Source organism: Haliaeetus leucocephalus, unplaced genomic scaffold, assembly GCF_000737465.1.
Source record: "Haliaeetus leucocephalus isolate CR32 unplaced genomic scaffold, Haliaeetus_leucocephalus-4.0 Scaffold886, whole genome shotgun sequence".
In the NCBI taxonomy this organism is placed as follows: domain Eukaryota; kingdom Metazoa; phylum Chordata; class Aves; order Accipitriformes; family Accipitridae; genus Haliaeetus; species Haliaeetus leucocephalus.
In genome coordinates this window covers 27842-51324 of record NW_010973322.1, presented here as the reverse complement: position 1 = coordinate 51324, position 23483 = coordinate 27842, and the positions used below count along the sequence as shown (strand labels likewise).

Sequence of the window (23483 nt, the reverse complement as noted above, 5' to 3'; positions counted from 1 at the left end):
GGGCCGGGGGCGGGCCGGGGACGGCCGCGGGGCTTTAGGGCGGCGGGAGGTGGCGCTTGCCCTCTCAGTGGCGGAGTCGGTATCAGCGTCGGGCCCTGCCCGCGATGGAGGACGTGGGGTCGGCTGTGGCGTGGGTAGGCGCAGTGTGGCTAGCGCTGGTGCTCGCCCTCATCGTCCTGCCCTCGGCGCTGGGCGTGTCGCTGGGCATCTCCGAGGCCTACATGTGGGTCCTGGTGAAGACGCTGGAGGTAGGCGGGGGCCGCCGTCCCCTCAGCCCGGTGTCCTCTCTCACACGCCGGGTGGCGCCGCGCGGGGCGTGGGGGCGGCCCGCGGGGCCCGTCCCGCCGCCGCGGGGGACTCCAAAATGGCGCCCCCAGTGAGGTGTCGCCCGGCGCCGGCGTGAGGCGGGGGGCACCCTCGGGGGCCTGGGCCCGCCTCCCCTTCCTCCGGCCTGGGCTGCTCCTCTCTGGCGGCGCCTCTCAGCCCGGTGGCGCCGGCGCATTTGTGCCACGTCCGGAGGAGACCTGGCGGGCTCCGCTGGCCGGGCAGGGCTCCCTGCGGCCGGGGGAAGCGTAACTGCTCCGCCGCCGCCTCCAGCCGCGCCCGGGGCGGTGGCGGGCCGTCGGCGCGGGCGGCAAGTTCCCGCGGGCAGGTGTGAGGGGATGGGGACGGTCTTTCGGGCCCGTGAGGCCCTGTCCAGGGCTGGGGAGCCCGGAGAAGCGTCTGTGCCCCCCACCCGCCTTGGGGTGCGAGGGCTGTGGAGGAAAGGGGGTAGGTTACGTCCTGTTTGGCATCATTTGTGTCCGTTTGTAGTTTTGGAGTTCAAGCCTTTAGGCAGAAACCTGGATCTGTGTGAATTTAGTGGTTGTGCAGACTGGTGTGCCCTCCTTGAACCTGCAGGAGCGCAAAATAAACCTTGTTACTTATGGCTGTACCGTGTCCTGGGGCGTGGTTGTCTCTGCTTGGTGTCAGCTGTTCCCCACCTGAGAGAAATGGTGCTGGGTCACGCTCTTGGAGGGTATAAATGTCTGGCTGCATGCCCAGTGCCTGCAATGGCAAGTGCCAGGAGCGCTGATGCTCAGAGATGTGGACTCCCATCCGAGTCAAGCATGTCCAGCACCTCAGTTGCCATCTTCCCCCAAATTCTCTGGGAAAGCGAGTTTCTCACAAAGGAACTGCTGTCTGGATGGGGCATAGCTCATGTGTGTGTGAAAACACTCCCTTTGAAGCTTATAGTGGTGGTGAGGAAGAGCGTTTTAAAATGGCTGGTGGAAATGATTTGGCTTAACTCTTTATTATGCTTTTTGCAAGGAGGGGGGGAACCCAAATGAACAAAACAGTTGTATGGAGGAAAAGTAAAATGATGCAAGGCATAGTCTGTGGCAATGCAATATACATCAGTATGTGACTATGGAAAGTAGGTTTTGTCTAATTTCATCTTGTTCTATGAGGTTTTCAGTCAAACCTGGCTTATGTACTGCAATACCTTCAAGATCTTTGATGCTCGGCTAAAAAAACCAAACCACCAGCCACCTAATAAAAACGGTATCTGTTAAGTGCATCTTAAGTTAAAATGTTTTAAGGCTTTTGATGAGAATGAACCTGCTTGAAGTACTTTCTGGGGTCCCGAATGGTATCAGGATAACTGTTAAGGGTAGAAGATGTAGTTGTTACTAGAAAAAAAATTTTTGGATAGCAGAAGCTGAGGAGGTAAAGGTCACGCTGGCCTGAGGGAGCAATCCAGATGGCCTAGTAAGATAGTCTTGTTTGGATGACTTGCCTTCACCTGTGCTTAACCACAATTTACATTCTTTATTCTTAGATCATTAATCATTATTTTTTAGTGTCATCAAGTGTTGTGACAAGAACTGACTCAAAATGTCTTGGGCAGAAATATGGAGAAGCAGCTGATGACATATCGATGATGGTGACTTGTAAGAGCTCTTCTGATGCAGAAGGGAGGAAATAATGACTTATCTTGAGAGGTGCCATTACTTTTGCCTGAAATACTTTCTGGAATTACATGCCATTAATTATATTTAAAATATATATTATTAATACGCAATTATATTGTAGATAAATATTATATATATAAAAAAGAAAAGGCAGTGACAAATTGGGAAGTGTTCTGAGGAAAAGAGTCTGCTAAGTTGGGCTTGCTGCAGGAGGGTGAAGAAGCTCAATCCACCTAGGTAATCTACTTATCTCAATTTGGCCTTGCTTTATCTGTGAATTCTTTATGCCCTCAGAATACCTTCATGGGGAGAATACCCAAAAGAAAGTGTTTTGTGGTGAAATGTCTCCTGTTCCTTGGCTTACAGGTCTGTCTTGGTTAGCAGCCTGAGACAGGCAGTTCCAAGCAGCACATGCAAGAGCCCCTGAAGATATGTGTTGTCGCACCTGACTTTTCCCTGCCCAAAATCATGCTAACAATAGGAAATGTTAAATACATAGCTGCTAACCTTGTGCAGTTGCCCGGGTGTCTGAAACTTCCTGAGTATGCAGGCTTTCTCCTGAGAAGCCGTAGTCTCTTTTGTGGCTCTGTTGAATCACAGGATGCTGCAGTCTCTGATGTCTGTGACCTTTTTCAGCACAGTGGTTGGCTTAATGGCTTCCTTGAAGCTTCCTCTTTGGCTTCCAGCTCTGGATCTTCCGGGCAGTCTCCCTTGTCTCTTTGCAGGAGGGTAGGCTCTTTGGCCTGCAGAGTGCTCGGTCAGGATGGTGCTGCTGCTGCTTTGGTTGCCTCTTTGATGGGCTAGATCACAGGAACTGTCTGCAAAGTGGCGGTGTTTGGGCACCCCAGCAGAATACCAAGTTGCTCTTTGGCTTTGCCTGTTTATATCCCACATGTTGGCATAGTGGGAAGACACAGTGACTATGAGGTTTGTTTCCTACACAGCATATATTGTCAGGTAATAACATGTGTTTTATTAAAGCTAACCTGTTTGTGAGGGTCCAAATCTGTCAACTTGGACACCCATAGTCCAAGGACTAAGTAGATGGAGAGTCTACAGTTTGTTGTGGTTCGTCTGCTGGTCCGCTGTCATGTCAGATGAAACAAGGCATATAAAAATGAGTCTGTGGTGTTCACTTGTCATCTAGGCTGTGGTATGGAGTAAGTTGCAGATGATACTGGACTTGTGCTTGAATTTCTTCCTGCCAATAAAAATAAATTTGTTCCCACTTGTTTCAGGAGGGCAGAAGCTTGTTTCCAGTGCTGCAAGCATGGCCCAAGAAAAGGGAGGGGAAAAGCTCCTTTTAGGAACAAAATGTTCTTGTACTTTGACTACCTGACATCACTGACAAGGAAGGTTAGTTGGTGCACAATAGCTTTTTCTCTATGCTGGTCTGCCTCAGCAAGGCGCATGCTTCTGAGCAAAATGCTGCATGTACAGACAGCAGTGTTGACGATATCCTTCTGTTGGCTTGCGTTGTGGGTTGCATTTGACCCTTAAGTACTGCACTAGGGATCACCAGCTTTATATGGAGTATGTAAGCATATTTTTTTTCCTATGTGATTATATTTTTTTCCCTCTGTGCTAAGGGGAAAAAGAGCAAAAAAGCATGACCAGCTATGCTAATACCAGAGGAATGCAGTACACGAGGCAGACTACTTGCTATTACAAAACCTGCATCCCCCATCACGTAGGTATTCCTTAAAGTAGTTGCTCCTGAATTGCCGTACCAAACTAAGCAAACTTTCAGGAAACTGCTCACTTCTGCCTGTGGCTTCCCTTTCAGTGTTAATAGAAGGATCCCTGGCACCATGTTAGCATGGTTTTTTTTAAATGTTGGATTACTGCTACAAAAGCATCTCCAGCAGCTGTTTGCTCCTACAAGGAACTAGTCTGGGCTAGTCACCTGCCATGCTAATGCTTGTGAAATCACTTGCCACAGAAATCTCTCCTATTGCTGGAATGCTGGGGACTGCCTCTTGTGATGATCACAGCGTGCTGCATTTCTCCCTGTTTGTTTTGAAACATCATCAGGTGGCTTCCAATTTTAAACTCAGTGCATCTTTACCTCTTGATCTCATTTTTCCTCTGTCTTAGTCTGTTGCCTCTTTTATAAGCTCTACTATGATTTGGGGCTGATAAGGCCCCTGCAAGCATGCCATTTGAGCTTTCTTTCCAAGCAGCAGAGAAATCCAGCCTTTCAGAAAGTGGTTTGTCTTTCATTAAGGCCCACAGAGCAATCTGTTTATTTCCATAAGTTTGTAGAAAGTCTGGAGGACTACTTTAGACTGTGTGCCTATATATTTGGCAGTAGGGATGAGCCCCTTTGAGTCATGATCTCTGCTTGACAGATGGTAGCTCACCTTGTTAAGAACTAATTCCAATATTCTGGGTTTTTTTTCCCCAGTCTGGTGGGTTTTTTTGGGGTGTGCCTAGCTCCCTGAGACAGTAGGCTTGATTTGTCAGCAACACTTGTACAGACTGCCCTGCTTGGTCTTTCTAATAGGAAAACTTTTTTGTATTTTTAAACTGTGTGGTGAGTGTTACTTGTGAAATATTTAAGAAATGAGCTAGCCTGAGGGAAGTAAAGTTACTAAGTCGCACTTGTGTTAAGAAACTGCCCCGCTATAAACTAACATCATGTTACTCTGTATTTTTGGGCTAATGGTTTGTTGATGCCTGCAAGCTCTTTGAATGTGTGCCCCCTGCTCCACCCCGGATCTCTCGAGGCTCTTTGATTGTGGGGCTTGCAGTTAGCAGAGAAAGCATTTCTTGGTTTTGCCGTTTGTGCTGTAATGCACAACAGATGCTTGAAGTCATACGTGTTTTTCACGTTCTGTAACTGATCCATCTGGGGTGAATAGCGGCCCCTTGTAACGGAAGCAATTTCTAATGGCTTTTTATGTTACCCTGCAGTGAATGAGCTTTTGCTAGACAAGGGTGTGACATTATTCAGTAGCTAGGAGGTGAAGCCAAAGTTATTGCGTTGCAGATGATCCTGAAAATGTGAATGGACCTAAACTTGAGAATAATATACCTGTGGGGGAGAAAGGACCTTTTGGTGCCTGTGGTCAAACTGTAGGTGGTGGCTGTGCAGGGTAGGTGGGATAGGCTATTATGTCCTGTCCCAAGTATGCCAGGCTGCAGCTTCTTCCCCTGAGCCACCATCAGGATTGCATGTGGTGCTGGGTATAAGGGCAGGGAAGGGAGGAGGAGACTGTGCCTGCTAGTAAATAGGTGAATCATTGTGGGTTTTTGACTGTTTCCTCTTTAAGTCACTGCCCTCTGAAGCAAGCTTTGCTGACTAATGTCGTTGTGCAGTGTCAGTGAAGGCCTCTATCTGTGTAACTGGTGTCCTTCAAGGACTGCTGGGCAGAGATAAAACTGAGAGCTCTGAAGTGAGAGAGTAACTCTGAAGACTGCCAGCTCAGATCTTAACAAGAAGCATGTCTTGGAGATGTGCCTGATGTGAATGGCGTACTGTTGTTTACAGGGCTTGGACTGACTTTTGGAACAGTGTTTTAGCAAATCTGCTGCATAATCTTGAAGTAAATCCCTGGGCTGTATCCACCTAGACCCCAGTGCTATGAAGGCTATTACGTATGTTTTCCACAGATTTAATAATCAAGGCTCATTGCACATAGGTAAGGTTGGCAGAACTGGTGGTTACCCACTGCTGGGGTGGAATCACTAATTAACACAGCACCTTTCTGGTCAACTCTGATTTGAAACTGCTCTCAATTTTGCAGCATGTGAACACTGGGATTTCTGATACTGTTGATAAGTGAATGCTGTTAAATAACAGCAGGTGTATTCAGAGCTTGCCTTAAAGTAACAGTTTGTGAAGCTGGTGTAAAAGAAGCTGCTTGGCATTTCTGTTGCTGGTGCCCTTGGTGTTTTCCTGTAAAGCTGGACTCTTTGTTGTTCTTTGGATACCTGTCCACCAGGAAGGACTTGCTATACAACTCGTGTGTGCAGAAGAATTTGGAAAGCTGCTTGGAGGCAGTGACAAGGATATCCCATCAGAATGATGAAAAGATAGCATGGGAGACTAGGGGACCTTTTGCCCTCACTTGGAAATGGTTGCTTCTCTTGTTGGTTGTATTTTCCTCTCCTCCTTGCATAAAACCACCAAATAATTGCCATGCAGATTTTGCTGTGTTAACAATGTAGCATTGCATGGGAGGTGCTATGAAATCTTTCTGTTGTTACTGAGGTTTGGAGAGCCTCTAAGGAGGAGTGCTCACCTGCACAAGCATATAAACTTTTGCTCTGAACATGACCTGGCAGTGCCTTTAAATGGGGGAACACCAGTGATCTAACCTCCATATCACTGCAGATTTCAGTCATTGTCAGTAATTCTCTCCTCTTCTGAATAATTGTCAAGCATTGCTATTAAGCCAGAAGTGATGTAAAGGTGATAAATGGCGTGAAAGGCAAAGCTCTGTTAGGAAAACAGGGCAAGTCCCTGAAGTGTTGCAAATAACTTGACTTGTGATTGATCCTAACAAAGATGCGCTTTCATGAAACAACATGTCAAGCTTGGCTTTGGAGATATCTGGAGATAAGAAGTTTTTTTGACATTTAAATCCAGTAAATGTGTGATTTTTTTTTTTTTGCCTCTGAAGTCTAACAGGATCTTTCTCAAGTACTGCATAGGTCCTATATATGTGGGCATTGCTTAGTGATGCATAACTGAAATTGATCTTTTGGCCATTTTGTATAGGCTGTTGACTTGCTGTGTGTTTAGGGTTTTTTTAATGTGCTGACAAATTAGAAGTCTTTCATACGAGGATGAGGAGGGAAACCTCAGGGAAAGGTTGATATGTTTTCGTTGCCTAGTAAAGTGTGGAATCTTCAGATTGTATGTTGTGTGATTGAAGCATCCAAGCTATTTTGTCTTGACCAATTGGAATACCAAAATTTCAAAATCAGACCTGTGATGGTGTTTGTGTGGTTTCTGTGATCATGCTGCTTTCTAACTTTACATGTTAGTTCAGTGGATAGCCCCAGCCGCAGAACTATTTTTAATCTGTTCAGGAGCCTGGTGTTTTATACTGATTCCCCAAAACTGCTTCAGGAATCCCTGCTAAAGACTTAGGTCTGCACCAAGGTACTCGAGACTGCCTGCTCAGCACTAGCTTGCAAGCTGGGAGAAGCCACTTAGATTTGTGTCAGTGTTACTGAAAAGTGATAAATCCAAAAGACCTGCCAGTCTGTTTTTGCTCATCTTCTGAGTAGAACAGAGGGTATGGCTTATAATTGTTTCATGCTTTTTGATCTCTAATACACAAACACATTATTTTCCCCTCTGTGGGATGGATCAGCTTACCTTGTGATAGCTCTTTGTAGCATAAAGGTATTCTTTAGCATGGGAACCAGCTGAAATGGCAATGGATGGTGCAAATCCTTAGCTAGCAGGAAGGAAGGGAAATGACTCACATTGCTGCATGTGGTGTCTTTTTTGTTTTCCAAACTGAATATAAACAAGATTTTCACTTGATCAAAGTTCAAGTTTTGGCTTTGATGATAGTGCCTTTATTTCAGGTGTCTGAGAATAAGTGGAAGGATTAGATTAAGTAAAGTAAAAATGTCTTGCTGCTTGGTTGCTGGAACATGCATAGTTTTTGAAAATATGATGGATTGAGGGAAGAAGAAAGCTGACATACAGGATTTAAAACTGGTTTGCTGTAGCATCTAGTAGACATTGGCCCTTTTGAATGCCCAAAGGCTCCTGGCGAAGAGGGGAGCAAGAGGAGGAGCTGGTCTCATTGTTGCTGCTGTTATGAAGCATGCTTAACTCCCCTGGGAGATCTGGCACCAAAAGTAAAACAAGTCAGCTGTTCCCTGGAATGCTTTGTGCAACCTTTGTACAAGATGCCACACTGGTGTCAAGCTTGTGGCGGTGCTTCCATCTCCTGGGAAGGCATGGGTAGAGGGCAAAGTGAACTATCTTACTTTGCCCCTGCTTCCCCATCCCCCAGGTGGGGTACTGCAGCTTTCTGGAGTTAGATGAACCTGTGGACCAATGGTCAGACTACTTTGGAAGCAGGAATGTACTTTTCTGAATAGGGTAGATATATTCATCTAAGCAGTAGAAACTTATTTGGGTTACACAACCCTGCAATTTCTGTCTGCTTTGGGAAGAGTCCACTGCCTCCTTTGCATAGCAAAGTGTCAAAAGATACTGCAGTACAGTAGGATGTTGCAAGCTTCTGAGCATTACAAAGGCATGTCTCAATAGCCTGTGTCCTCATGGCTTGTGCTGAGGCTTAAACTTGTTGACACTGTCTAGCATGAACTTGTAACTGCAGGATTTCTGTAGCAAGAGCATTGTGAAGGGAGTGTTGCATGCTCTTTCTGCGCACCAAACAGAAACTCTTCTTCCAGGTTTTGCAAAGCATGGCAACGCTAGGTTTTGATTACCTGTTTGAGAGGATTTGGAAGATAGAACTTACTTTCTCAGCTAGTGTATGTGGCTGAGACCATTAGCCAAGTATGTTCTTACTCTTCTATGTAATAAGTGACTTACCTGCTTACAGACATTTTAATTAATTGAATACAGTGGTTCAAGTCTAGTCAGAGAATGATTATGTCAATGTATTTGCTGGTCTGCATGTACCCCCAAAACCATTTAGTAGAAGAAATTGAGGTATTGTGAATAGTTTCTTCCTTGAACAATGTTTTGTTTTGGTCTTTCCCAGAACTCTTATGGCTCTAGAACTGCTGAGGATGATGTGTAGCCAGAAAGTACTGAGTTACTCCTACAGGTAAAATTAGTTCCTGGAACAGCTATTGCCTTAGCAGCAGCAGAAGTGAGAAAACAAGTGAATATATTGGCAGGGTAGGTTGTGATTCAGCAAGACCTGATACAGTAAGCAGTCCCAGCTGTTTTGGGGAAGTTGTGTGGTGGAGATAATGCCATGAGTCAGGATACTGACCCTTCAAAAGGGAACTGCATCCCCGATTGCCCCACAGCTCTGTTGGAGGGGAGAGGTGGAAACTGCATGGTTTAGCATTGGTCTGGGTCCGTTCAGTGCAGACCAGCGAGGACCATCTGTATTCTGTTAAAACAAAGTATGCCTCTGATACCCTTTTCAAACCTTAACAACTTAAGAAGTAATATCCTGATCTTTTGATATGAGCTCATTTCTGCCAGGTCACCTGTCTGTCTTGGAAATGCCTATTATAACAGTATTCCTAGAAATAGGATTAAATCTTGTGGGGGAGGAATTAGTATGCATAATGGGGAGCCACGAAGTCAGTCCTCTTTGGCTGAGCTTTCAATCCCTTTGCAAAGCTGCCACATAGGGAGAGGAAGGATCCAGGCCAAAAGGGCTATACTGTCATCACAGGCAGGTTTTGGCGTGGCAAAGGAGTTGTAATTGTTAACCCAGTAAAAATGAAGCATGATGTAGGAGGTAGAAAGGCTATTTAAAAGCACTGTGTGGAACTGAGTCAGCTGAAGGTCAAGCAGGCCTTTTGGCCTGAGAACAGGTGAAACTGGCTCCAGTCCCATTGGGGCTGGAAATGAGAGGAAGTCTCCTGATGCCCATGTTGTTCTGCCACTGTGGTTTGCAGGGAGCAGAGCTGCTGGGAAGCTTTGGAGAGCAAAGCTTACTTTATCACCTATTTCAATCTCATTCTCCCAGCCCACCCACTAGAAAAGAGCAGGTTAACCCCAGTGAGCTGGCAGCCCTTCCCAAGGGCAGGGGAAGGGGCTTTCTGCAGCTGTACACTAGAGCCAGTGATTTGGCCTGTTTGCTGCTCAGAGCTCTAAAATGCCAAGAATGAGCAGTTGCAGAGTCAAGGCAAAATTCAGTTTTGTTCAGCTTGGAAAAATCTTGGGTGCAATCCTCTTTGGACTGAGGCTGAACTTAAATGAGACTTCCCATGACTGCAAATGCTGTTTTGGTTTTTACTGGAGTTAGCTGTGTGCAGGCCTCAGTTTGACTTAACCCAGTTAGGACTTTTTTTTGCTTCAGTATGATGAAACTACTCTGAAAGAACACAAGCTGAGTTGTGATGTGTCTGTTGGCTCTGTGAACATGTGCTGTGTGCTCAGGGGCTGTTGTCTAGCTCAGCTCCTGGAGCTTCCCATGCAGCCATGACTCAGTGGCTGGTGTGCAAGTAGCAAGTCTGATGGAGGCCTATCAGGCTCTTGGTAGCTGTGTATCTGAACTGGAACTGAAACATCTGTGAAGCACTGAATTGGCTCTCTGAAGACTGGCAAGCAGAGTTAGGAAAGACTGACTAGCCCTGAGTGGCTCTTTTGGTTATTAGATACACTGAGGCAGCGTTTCCTCAGAGGAACTGTGTATGGGTTTGTGGACACATCTGAGGAATATGAGTGATGATTACCTGGTGAAGATATTCTTTTAAAATCACAACCTGTCTGATTACCTGTTGCTTTTTTAAGGTGAATTTTTTCTTAAGTTAATACTACATTTGTGAAATTAATGTTTTCTTTCTCTTCAACAGTGGGCCACTATACGGATAGAAAAAGGTGTCAAAAAGCCACAGCCACAGATGCTAAAGTCTCCTGCTGCTAATGGTGAGAGCTTGGGATGAAGTCAAATTGATAAGACTAATGTTCTGAAGTAGGGGAACTGAGTCCTTTTCAAATGGAGAAGTTAGATGTATGCATGAGAGAACTGGAGAAGAGGTGAGGTGGTTACAAGCTAACTGTTACATCTAGTTGTTTTGCGATGCTACTGGCACAAGAACTGTTCCTGACATGCTGCTTTTACTCGTTTGTACTGAATGGTTGAAATATCAGGAAAATGAAATTAAATGAAGGGTATGAAATAACATTAAGTTTAACAAAACAAAGTAGAGCTTAAAATGGAGACTATCCTCAGTTGAGGGAAATTTTTGAGTTACACTATGAGCTTGATTTTTGTCTTGAAATCTGTCTTTAGGTCCCTGCTTGCAGGGCTGCTGGCTAACTGTCTCAGTCCTAACAGCATCAGAGTACACTTAATAATCTCTGAGGAGGTCTGAATGTTTAGTGGATGGCACTTTTCTTTCCCACGCTTGGTGCTTTTTCTGTTGTAGGACTGCTGGGTGGAAGTGTGTGGTGTTATACTTGTTGCTTTTTTTCAGTCCGCTGCTATTCACCTTTTGCCCCCTGTGGCTACCTCAGTGTTTGCCAGATGAACTTCTTACACTCATCTGTAGAATGACAGCTGAAGAGTTGCTTCATATTTCTTCCTTTAGCCTAATTTTGAAATTAGTTCTTTTACTGTATCTTAACCCATATTGTGCATATGTCGTGATAAGCTGTACTAGGTCAGAGTTGGCTGTAAGACTTTGGAGCTGTAAGTGCAGTGAGAGCAGTATGAGTTTGCCCAGGAAATAGGAGAAGGCTGACAAGGTGCTGCAGCTAGTGCTCTGTTTTCTCCTGGTTCCTGACTGCCTCTGTATTGCTGTTGATTTGTTTGGTTTTGTCAGCAATGGACAGCAGTGTCAGTGTTTTCTGTGTGCTCCCTCATTAGGCAGCACAGCTGGAAACAGGACTAGCTTGCCAGTTAGTAGACAAGTCAATTGTTTCCTGATTCTATCAATTAGCTCATGTGAACATGATACAGTAATGGGGACTGAACTGCTGAACTGGTTGTGTACATTTCATCTCCAAAGGAGTATCCTTAAAAATACTGTAAACTTTGGCATTGTACTATCTGCAGGCCAGGCATGAACAGGCTCTGATGGTAGCGGATCCAACTGTCAGTTAACATCTGTAATAATAAACTGGAGTTACTGCACAGCAGCTCTTAAAACAGGTTAAAATTTGTCTTATTTAATTGCTGATTTTAAAGTGGCTGGGAAAGTATGTCCTGTATCGCTCACGAGTGTCCTGAAAGTTGTGGGGTTTTCTTTTGGGGGGTGGGGGGAAGGCAAAGTGAGTGATCCTTCCAAATCATATCAGTGCCCTGCTGTCTATGTTTCACAGGTTGTCAGTGATGCAGCAAGATATTCTTTTTCTTCCTGTAAGAGTGATAGTGTCCCATCATGTCATGGATCAGTGCGAGGGCAAGAGATCCAACTATGCTGCTTTAGCTGCACAGTAGGAGCTCTTGTCTTCCTAGATGTCTGATTGTTCTGGCATGTAGTTTTTTGTTCTTTAGAAAAGAAAGGTAAAGGCAGAGAGGACCTGGCTGGGAGATCATGTTCTATGAGCTATCTTTCCATAAAACTACAAGTACCTATTCCCCTGTACGTGTGACTGAGGGGTGTACACTGCTAATATGTGCTGTAGTTCAGAACCTGGACTAATCTGAGTGTGCTGTACTGTCTGGAGCATTAGTGATAGTAAAAATGGCCTGAGGTAATTCATATAGATGATTGCATGCAGGCTATGTCCAAGCAGTCTTGTGGATAGGGATACACAATCACAATGGTAGCCTGAAGCACACTTTTTAATGTCCTTTTTATATTTGATATTAAAATTAAAACCTTTCCCCACTGTAGCTGGCTCTTACTGCAGTAAGCTGGAGTCTAACTATTCCTTACTTGAGAAAGTATGGGAGCAGGGGAAATGTGGTGTCTGCAGTGCCAAGCTGTGCTCTGTATATTGCTCTTGGGAGCTTTTTAAGCATAGGACTGACTTCTGATTAGGAATCTGGGTTCCTGCATGCGGGTGAAAGTACTTGAGGGCCAAGGCAGGTGTAGGTCTAACAGTCCAGTGTGTAAGTTGGCATCCCCTGAGGTGACCAAACATGAGCAGGTGGAGAGGCCCAACTGCATTACACAATATTTACTGAGGGAGAAGTTCACAGTGATAATGAATTATGGAGTAGCTGATTAAAACAGGCTAAAGGTTAAGTGTCTATATGTGTGTACACATATGTGTGTTAAGTGCTGAAAGGGAATGTGTAGCACTTCTTCCATCTTTCTTGACCATCCAGTCCTCTCTAGTAGGTAGGTCAGGATAGGAGGGAGCATTGCAGATGCATGTGCATGGGCAAGTTTTCCTGTTCCCAGGCAGAGCAAAAATAGTCCTCTTCCTCTCCAAAGACCTTAAAATCCAGTGTCCCTCAATATGAAAGACAAGAGGGAGCATGACTGAGGAGACACCACCTTTCTCTGCAGTACTAAATCCAGTGTATTTCACATCTGTTTGCAGAAATGGCAGCCAGTGCCCCTGCATTGGTTGTATGATAAGGAGTAGACCCAAGAAAAATGTTGGGTGGTGTAGTTGCTATGTGGGGAATTAGCTGGTGCTGTCACCTCAAGGTCCTTCTGTGTTAGAGGGCAGCATGTTTATGTGCTGGGCCCAATGCTAGCTCTTGGCTCAGCAGATACTTGGAGGCTAGATGTCTATCTCATTGCAGCTGAATAACCAGCTCTCAGCTGTCGGTGTGGGTGTTGGCTGTGTCAAAAGGCAGTCCTCTTCAAGTTGGTGGGTTTAAAAAACACAAAAATGCTGTGTAGTCAGAGTTTTGAAAGTGACATCCACTAAAAGAAAAGCTTATGCAAATAATGTGACTGTAAATAGGTAGTGTCAAATTTGAGCCTGGTATGATTAGCTGACCAGAGTATGTCAGCTTGAAGGCTTTGGGCTTGTGCTGTGACACTGAGTAAAGCAGTGGCTACAGCTTTTTTGGTTAAGAGTGATATTTGTTGTGCTCCTGCATAATGCTGCCTTTTAGCTATCTTTGGCAAACTCGGGTCTGCCCATGGCCAAGGGATTAAAGACCATTAAATGTTCCTTCTGATTACAAGAAGGCTAAGTACATCACCTGAGCAGCATGTGTTTTAATTCTGTTCGTAATACCTTCAGGTGCTGCTGAGATCTTGGCTTGGAGTAGCTTGTTCCAAGCTTGCAGGGCAGCTTGTCCATGCGGGTGTCATGTGACAATGACAGTGCAGGCTGGTGAGGCAAGACATTACACGTGTGCTATCTAGCCTGTGCCAGCAGTGTGTTAAATTTGAACCCTGGGCTGGTTTCAGCCAAGAAGTAGGAGCCAGGGAAGCCAACTGCTTGGGTGATGCTGAACTGGGGGCTGGATAAGGAGGAAGTGTTCCCAGTTTTCCTGGGAACTGGAGAGAAGAGTGATACTTGTGTGATGGGTGCTGGAGAGTTCCCCTGGCCAGTTTCTTGGCTACAACCTGTCTCCTACCCCAGCAGCAGCATGGAGCAGACAGGTGGGCTGGATGTTTCACAGCTTAGAGGTTTAAGGGTCTGACTGAGAGAAAAATTGAACGACAAACTAGAGCTCTGGTTTGGGTTTAAAATATGACACAAGTGTAGTCCATCCTGCTAGATGTTTGATGTGATGCATGTTTGTACAATTTAGATCCCGAAGGGCATGCAGGTGTTTGGGTGTGCCATATTAACCATTTATATTTCTAGGCTTGTGATGGGACAATGTACTGAGATGGTCCGCTAGTGGAATTACAAGTCCTGGCTGAGCTGAAGGTGCTAATAGGTCTTGTTGCAGTGTGACATCTCTTGCATGTTGTTCTTTAGTGTTTACCTCAGTGATTTGAAGGAGTTGTATCTTGGAGCTTCTTGTGTTATCCCATATGTATGGTACAGTGCAATACAAAGATTTTCCATGTCATTTGTAGTTTAAATGTTGCACGTGATTTGCACAGCAAATACATTTACAGAGTTTTTCTGCTGGCAAGACTTCTTTGGGATGCATATTTCCACACTGTGGGATGTGTATTTGTGGGAAAGTGCCTAGTAGCTTGAAACAGTTGAGTGCTTCCTCCTTTCTCATTTTATCTCAACATGGAAGCACAGAGATTATGCAATTTGTCAGAGGGTGTCTGACAGAGTGGCAATCTGAACTTGGACCTCTGTAATCCTAGTTGAGTGTCTCAGGGGATGGTTCTGGTTAAATGTTATTCTAGATTTCTTCAGTCATCAATTTCTGAAGCCAGACTTGCTTACCAGAGAGCAGCTACTTGATCTTTATATTTAGCTTACACAATTTGTCCTTGCCTTTGAAAGCTCTAGTGAGAAATTGGTGCTTATCAGACCATAAGTATAAGAAATGAAAAGGGGGGAGGAGAGGGAATACTTGCTATTTGTACTGCAATTCTGAACTCTCCAGGCTTCTTTTCTAGTGCCAGGCATTATGTGGGCAGAGTTCAACTGAAACACAACTCTTAGTGCTGAATTAAATTATGTCTAGGCACAACTTTCTTTGTGTTTTTTTTGGAGGGTTTTTCTTTCTTTGATTTAAACTAAAATAAAACAATAGTGTGTTCCTGTCTGTGCTTATACAAAAGGCTTGTGCTGTGAAGGGAGGGAGGTGCATTTGGTTCAAAGTTGGTCCATGCACAGATGTCAGGTAGCTGTTGTGGTCTGGGGCTTTGGCAGATAGCAGTAGAGCGTGTCTCAGTTGAATGTGGCTGTGGGACACCATAATGTCTGACAAGAGATGGGCCTAGGGAACAGGGAAGCCTTCATGGAGGAGACTGAATGCTCTTAAATACACAGAGCACCAGGAGAGGGGAGTGGAAAGGCCAAGGTCTCACTTGGTTTCCTCTGGAAGCATAAGATGGTCTTGGATAAAGTTGCTGAGTTGAGGACTTGTCAGATGGTGGGAAAGGGTTTGCCTTCTTGTTTCACCTTCAGCAGGGAGCAGAACTTGACATATTTGCTGCTCAAGGTGTTTATGTGAGGAAGGGGAGCTAGAACTGGCCTACTGAAGAGTATGCTATGTTCAACTACCCATCTCCTACCTGTAGGAGGGGCTCTGACGGCAAATTTGTCTCCTTGAGTAATGCAGAGTGGCGAGAGATTTGGAGGATGACTGTTACTGTATAGAGTCATTTCCTCATATGGTTACCCCTTCTGTCCCAAGGTATCATTGAAAGAGATGAAACGCCTATGGAGAAAGAAATTGCCCATCTGCATCGAGTGGACTTTGAATTCTCTGACATATTCTACTTCTGCAGAAAAGGGTTTGAGGCCATCGTGGAAGATGAAGTCACCCAAAGGTTTTCCTCTGAAGAGCTGGTCTCCTGGAATCTCCTCACACGGACTAATGTCAATTTCCACTACATCAGCCTGAGGCTGACTGTTGTGTGGGTCATTGGGGTTATAGTGCGGTACTGCTTCCTGCTGCCCCTACGGTAAGTTTATGGGTGCTGAGGGATTTTGTCGGCCTGGGAACATGCTGTGTTTTCTTGGGAAATGGCATCTCAGCTTTTTTTAACCCAAAAGCAGCATTAGGAGATACAGAAGATGAACCTGCTTAAACTCTCCTTTGAATAGTTAAGAAGCCATTCAGAACACTTTTATCTTGCCATTTACTGTGGAGAGTAGATTAGGGCTAGTGGTCATCTGTTCTGTGAATTCTTCCCCTAAGTCATGTCTATTGACAGCATTAGTGTAAGTTGGGTGAGCTCTAAAACTATATGTATTGGGGTATCTGAATCTGCTGCCTTTGCTAGACCATGATTTTGAGCAATGTGTCAGGGAATTACTGTTAGAGAGCTGGGTATTTCAAGTATCTGAGGAATAATTGAATTCCTGCAATCCCTTTCCATTTTAAAGGGGAAAGTGATATTAAAATGAGCAAAACTACCTAGTTTGATATAACATCTATTTCTTCTGTAGCGTTACCCTTGCTGCCATTGGGATTACCTCAATGATTGTGGGGACAACAATGGTAGGACAGCTGCCAAACAGCAGGTAGGTACTGTGTGTGGTGTGTGAGGAATGAACTTGCCAACTTGAATCAGTGCAAACAGCTCAAGATTAGGACTGGACAGTTTTTACAAGTGATAGACTACTGATAGTCCACTCCACCCACAAACCTGGGCCCTTGCTTTTAGTGGCATTTTGAACTTGGGCTGAGGTTGGTGATTTTGGATGGGCTCCTCTTGCTGTCATGAGAGACTCAAAGGGAGTGTCGGATGGGAGATAATGGTGCTGGGATAAAAAATACTTAGTGAGGAGATGACAGCCTTGTCTAGGTAAGTGAGACCAAGGCTGTGACATGTCTTGGCTGAGCTGCTGTAGCAAGTGAGTTGTAGAGCTGGGTATATTCCTCTGTGCTCCAGAGTACCAGGAAAATTTCAGCCCTGAGTTGTGTTGAGTAGGCTGGAGAATATTGCAAGTGTGTCTAGCTGCTTTCCAGGATGCTCCAGATGCCTGTGATTTCTTTCAGTGTGAAAAACTATCTGAGTGAAGTGGTCCACCTCACGTGCTCCCGCATCCTTGTCAGAGCTCTGTCTGGTACTATCCATTACCATAACAAGTGAGTGACCCGATGTTATGATAGCAAAAGCCTGTGTATTCTTCATGTTGTGAGTATGCCATTTGAAATGGGGCAGCTCTTTCCTGACCTGCAGGTTAATGTCACACTAGACGCTGACTCCCCTGACAGCTTTATGGAACTGTTGTGTGTGTAATGTGGTATGTAGTGCACTAGTAGTCTAACAAAAAATTAATGTAATTGCAGGGAAAACAAACCTCAGAAAGGAGGAATTTGTGTTGCCAACCACACATCACCAATAGATGCGATCATTTTGACAAATGATGGATGCTATGCAATGGTATGAGGAGATCCATGATGACCACAGCAGAGGGGGAGAGACCAGGAAAAGGAAAGACTGTGGGGTATTGGTTATTCTGGAGTACTCAACATCTCTACTGTGAAAGTAAACTTGAGCACTAGTCAGTGGGGAAAAGTATAAATTGTGTTGAAGTTGGTTGACAAGTTACATGCTGGTGAAGTTGTCCTGGCAGTGTCAATGCTAGGCTCTTCATCTGGTGAAATACAGATATTTGCTTCCATATGCTTGAGATATGCTTCCATGTGTGTGTCTCGATCCTTTCAAGTGAATGCATTTTAACAGTTTTTGTGGGCACTGCCCAGTCCTGGTTTGCAGTCTCCAGTATGTTTGGATTTTTTTGAGGGGAATGCAGAAGAGGAAGTTTTGCTTTTCAGGTGTCTCATATGCTGATGTGCCTTATTGGGCTTGCAGGTTGGCCAGGTTCACGGTGGACTAATGGGAGTTATTCAGAGAGCCACAGTCAAGGCCTGTCCTCATGTCTGGTTTGAACGCTCGGAAATCAAAGACCGCCATCTAGTGACAAAAAGGTGAGGAGTGGGTTGGAGCAGGGGATCGCAGTGCAAATGTAACTCCAGTACCTACTAGTGCCTGAGAGGTCACGCCTGGGTATGTAATCTCCAAAGAGTCATTGAACAATCAAAGACCCTGATGAAGAATTAAAGCTTTGGAAAGACAGAAGCCCAAGAAGTTGATGAGGTTGCAATGGGAAACGGGGAATTTTGAACATTGGGATCTTGAGAGGGCAAAAGGCTGACTTGCAAGAGCATCTTCTTTTAGCAGGAGCCATATCTAGTTGTCTTATTCCAAATGATGACTGCTGCTTATAAATGCTAATCACAGGGTTACGAGTTATCTGTAATTCCACATTACTGTAGGCTGGAATGATGCTGGGTATTGCAAAGATGTAGGTGGGAATAGAAGCAGTCAGTATGGCAGTGGCTTAACAGCAGATCTTGGAGTGAGTTGGAGGGGTGGTATGCAGCAAATCAGATCGTTCAGAATGACCTGAATATGCTTGCTTGTGTGGGCTTTGGTACAGTAGACTGTGGTCAAAATGTCAGGTTCCCATGTCACCAAGGAAGGCTTGAAAAGTTTATACAGGGTGAAATGGTTCAGACCAAAGGTCCTGGTAAGGACTGGATTGCAGCAGACTGTCACAAAACATCTCATTTGGGTATCCATCAGCATAATAACGAATGTCTGGTGAATTCAGGTATACTTTTTGAAAAGATGTGAAGGTACTTCAAATTCTGGGACTTTCTCTTGAAGAGAAGTACTGATGAAAAAAGGGGCTTTCTGTGACATGAACGGTTTCGACTTCATTTGAAATTGAGCCACTAGAAATAACAAGCTTTGTTTGGGTGAGGGGCAAAAATGTGTCTAATTATAAAACTGAGCTGCTTACAAAGGCAGTTTTTTGCAGAATATCACCAAAGGCATACCAATGAATACTGTAGTGCAGTATTCTGTACTTCCTAATTTTTAAAAAACTTTTAGGTTAATTTTGTCAGGTTAACTTCTTTATACCACCTCATTGGCCTCTGCACAGCAGGACAGCTCTGCCAAGTCATCCAAGTGTTATTCAAGTAGTGTGAGCTGTAGGCATTTAGGAGTCCTCTTTTTAAGAAATGTTAAGTAAGCAGAGTCTGGATGGACCACTACACAAGACTTTTTTTTTTATGTAGGCAATTTCTTGCAGGCTGAGTTGATCATAGTTAGTTGGACTGACTTAATGGCATACATTTGTTGACTTCCCTGATAGTCATTAATAAAATAATATGCAGGAAAGGAAACAGGATGTTGCTTCAGTGTAATGCACCAAGGGCCTAAGTAAGGGATGGCTTGCACAAAGCTTCAGGTTTGTCAGAAACAGAAAAGCAAGTACAAATCAGTGTCTAGTAAAAGGTTTTGATTTCAAACAAATGTGTTATGCATAAAGATATTTTAATGCATCTGCCTGGAGAGGAGTGGAAAGGAGCTGTTTTTTAAGCTTTCCTTCTGCTTCCACAGGCTCAGGGAACATGTGGCAGATAAAAGCAAACTCCCGATCTTAATTTTTCCAGAAGGTAAGAAGCTGAACTGCTCCTTATGTCCATTCAGCATAGATGTCATCCCTGTTCTCTTTTCATAGCTTCTTGTGCTTAAATGTATCTTCACCTCTGGCTTAGATTTTATTAGGGCATTCCTATTTTTCATCTTTTATATGAGATTACACAAAGACAACACAATACTGTCCCTGGCTGTTGGGTCTCCTGGCAGAAGCTGAAGACAGAAGAATGGGAAGATTGTTTCTTTTCCCCTGTGAATATCAATTCACTGTCCTACAGATCTAACCTCAGCCTTGTGCTTTTTGTCTCATACATGTTCTGGCTTCATTCAGGGAGTCAGTCACAGGACAAAGAATGAAAGTAAGCAGGGGAGAAATGTTTAACTTACCCATAAAGGGCCTGTGTTTGCTCCTCAGTGAGCGTAAGACGTACAGTGATGTAGTATTGCTACTGAAATGTGGTAGGCTGTGTGAAGTAATGACTTCAGTTTTTCTTCTGGACAGGCACCTGCATAAACAACACATCTGTGATGATGTTCAAGAAGGGGAGCTTTGAAATAGGAGGGACCATCTATCCTGTTGCAATCAAAGTAAGTGGAAATAGCTGGCTGCTGAATTTCAAAGTTTGGGATTTCAAAGGTGGTAGGAAGCTGTCTCAGCACAGCTGCTAACAAAAGCACAGTAGCTCTGGCAGTTGGCTACATGCTGTAGCGTATAACCAGCCAAAATGAGAAAGTGAAGTCCTTCAGCCTATAGAGCCTGGCTGGTAGGACCTTGGTGGGGTCAGCTGCTTCTTCCAGAAAGCTGGAAGGAAGGGAGATCCAGCTAGTCCTTCCCAGTGCTGAAGGGAAGAGAAGCATGGAGCTTGCACCAGACATAGCTCTTTTGGCTGTTCAGGCAAATGGGTGACATCTGCTGCTGCTTCTGTCATGTAATCACAAGAAGTGCTAATAAGCACAGGCTACTTTTTCTAAAGCCTCATTCTAAGCAAACATGTCAGTTGTGAATTTTTTTCTTACTCTGACATGTGACTGAAAGCATCTACCTCAGATCTGAGGCAGGCTGTGATGGTCTGTGCGGAAAGGGTTTTATCAGTTGTTTGTTGTGCTCCCTTACAGTATGATCCTCAGTTTGGAGATGCATTCTGGAACAGCAGCAAGTATAACATTGTGAGCTATCTGCTGCGATTAATGACCAGCTGGGCCATTGTTTGCAATGTGTGGTACATGCCACCAATGGTTAGAAAGGTAATCTAGCATCTGGTTGACTGATTGCTATTGAAGAACCTGACTGTGTCTGCAAGTGCCTTTTTTTTTCCCCCCCCCCCCCAACCCCTACCCACCCCATGTCTCCAAATCAGAGTTTTATACTGGACTTTTGTTAGTGTTGACTCTGTATGATTGGACTTAGCTTTTTCTGATGCAGCTTGGTACCATCAGCAGTGCATCAAATATGTAAAGGATAGCAGTAACTATAGTGCTATTCACAGTAGCAATGCTGTTAATGTTCCATCCTGTGGGAGCAAAATTTTCCCCTAATTTCATCACTTCAGGGGGAAAATGAGCTAAATTATCATCACATTGGAACATCAGATTGTGTTGGCATGATAAGGGATGGATTGTTTGGCAGTGAGTGAATTTAATGAGGCAGCAGATGAAAAGTATTATGGAAGTCTGTTCAATTCACTTCTCTCTGCTTTGATTATGTTGAATTTATGACCCTTGAAGGAAGGTGAAGATGCTGTTCAGTTTGCCAACAGAGTGAAGTCAGCCATTGCTCGCCAAGGAGGACTGACTGAACTTCCCTGGTGAGTGATGCCATCCTTGTTAGGCTTCATGGACTATCTGTTGTTAGTTTGAGAGGTGCTTTCTCCCTTAGCTTTGTGACAGATAACATTGTACATAACTTTATTACACACAGGAGAAAATGAGGGAGCACATATGTGTATGTGAAAGTAAAAATAAAAAACATGCATAAAGTCTTTGGAGTATGTAGCTCTCATGCAGTGAGTTTCATCTAAAGACTTGATGCTTTTGAAGAGGGTCCCTTCACAGTTGTTTCTCACGTTGAGAGTAATGGTGAGATTAAGGAGCAGAAGTGAAGTTATTTGGCAAAAAACACGGGGCTTGAGGCTTTCTACTCCAACTTTCTTGTGTCCTGCCTCAGTAAGTAACAGCATAAAGCCTAGATTTCATAGGACTGTCTGAAACAAACTTGAGAGCAAGATTCTGATGAAGAGAATGGGCAAACAGATTCAACTATGATGCCCAGCTGGCCCTCTGAATGACGTAAGGCAGGAGACAACTATGGTGGTGCACAAGATTGACTGCCTCTACAGTCTAGGGAAATAGCATCCCAGATTGGCAAAGATTTCTGTGGTAGGTGCAACCTGTTACCAACATGAGTAGGCTGCTTTAATGGGCTAAACTCAAAATTTGGACTGCATAAGCATTATGGCTTAAGGTAAATGTTTTAATAAACATGCTTAAACTTGGATGTTCTAGAAGTTCTGAAGAAAGAACACTTTTAGGCTAAGACTCTAGAGTTGACTAAGATAGCTAATATAATACATAGTTCGATAACAATAGTAGTAACAATCATGATGGGTTACTTTTCTGTCTTGATCTGTTCCAGGGATGGAGGTCTGAAACGAGCGAAAGTCAAAGATACTTTCAGAGAAGAACAGCAAAAAAACTACAGCAAGATGCTAGTGAGAAATGGATCAATAGGGAGTCTGTCTACAGGAACAGAGTCAGACTGAATGGTGGTTCTTGAGAATTAATTTTGCACAACCAGCCTTAGCAGGAATAATGGTTTTTAATTAAAAAAACAAAACCAAAAAAACCCCAAAACCCACAAAAACTGGAGCAACAAAATCTCTCATGTGTATGCATATTCTCTGTATGGCTGGTGCAGAGCCTGCCAAGAGCAGTGTCTCTGTATCTCTCCTTCCCTTTTTACTCCTCTCGCTTTCCTGCCCCTCCCCATCTTCATGAGATGATGCACTGTAGCTCCTGGTGTTCTTGAGCTGAATGTGTGGAGAGTTAAGAGACAAAAGGAAAAAAGCACCATGATTTTTCCGTGTTCGTAAGGATGAAGGGAAGTACACTGAACAGCTGCTCTCAGGACACTGGTTGTGAAGATACCTCTTGTTCATGGTACTTTGAGGCTTTAAACATAACAAAATTTTGTCTTTTTTCCTGTTGCTCGCAGACTTTTAGTTGTAGATGACTTAACATGTTTTAGGATATTATCAAAACTGCAAGACTTGCTCTTTTGGTTAGCTTGCACCTGGATGTGCAAGGAGGGAAGGGAAGCAAGGGCTGCTGCAGACCCTAAAGGATGGGGAAGGAGCTGCCCCGCCAAAAGCACAGTTCACGGAACATGAGGAATTTGGTGGCCTTATAACATGGTATTGCCTTTACTGAGAACTGTTACCTGAGGGAAGATAAGGGGCAAGTCCTCAATCTCCCTGTCTGCTGCTACTGTTGAAATTGCTTTCTTGAGATCTGCAGCTGTAAAGGTAAGATATGGTAAGCAGCTGGATAATGTAGACTATGACAGATGAGTTATGAAGTGTTTTTTCAAGACTACCCTTCTGCAAAAATTACTGCTAATGGCTTAAAGGTCTCAAGAGAGCCACTCCAGAAACACATTTTGTGTTGATCTGGACTAGCAGTAGCTATCACAACTATAAACATAGGATCTGTAAGTCACCTATGATACAAGACGTGGCATGTTCAAATCTACAATATATTGCTGTCTGAATGTAAAGAGAAATAAATTCTATATTTCTAATGGGTCTTGTGTGACATTTATATTATTCTCTAAATGTGTGTGAATAAAACAGTTATAGTTCCTGAAAACTTAAAATTAGGGTTGTGGAAACTTCAGTCACTGTGACATTAAGGACCAATTGTAGTTGAGCTCTTACTGATTTC

The 23483-nt window shown here is 44.2% G+C and overlaps 1 protein-coding gene across 3 annotated transcripts; it reads left to right on the top strand.

The window, feature by feature from the left end:
* Positions 1-22: 22 nt before the first annotated feature.
* LOC104841541 (glycerol-3-phosphate acyltransferase 3) lies at positions 23-23077 on the top strand. 3 transcript variants are annotated; one of them, XM_010583270.1, is made up of 12 exons: positions 23-248; positions 10437-10509; positions 15776-16046; positions 16534-16608; positions 17087-17176; positions 17381-17474; positions 17907-18022; positions 19506-19561; positions 20047-20132; positions 20661-20789; positions 21270-21349; positions 22177-23077. In XM_010583270.1, the coding sequence occupies exons 1-12, from the start codon at positions 105-107 to the stop codon at positions 22301-22303; spliced, it is 1341 nt and encodes a 446-aa protein (XP_010581572.1). In that variant the 5' UTR covers positions 23-104; the 3' UTR covers positions 22304-23077. The 3 variants fall into 3 exon arrangements, with proteins under 3 accessions (XP_010581572.1, XP_010581573.1, XP_010581574.1); XM_010583271.1 differs by lacking the exon at positions 17087-17176 and having other exon boundaries at positions 24-248; XM_010583272.1 differs by lacking the exon at positions 10437-10509 and having other exon boundaries at positions 168-248.
* The last annotated feature ends 406 nt before the right edge of the window (positions 23078-23483 follow it).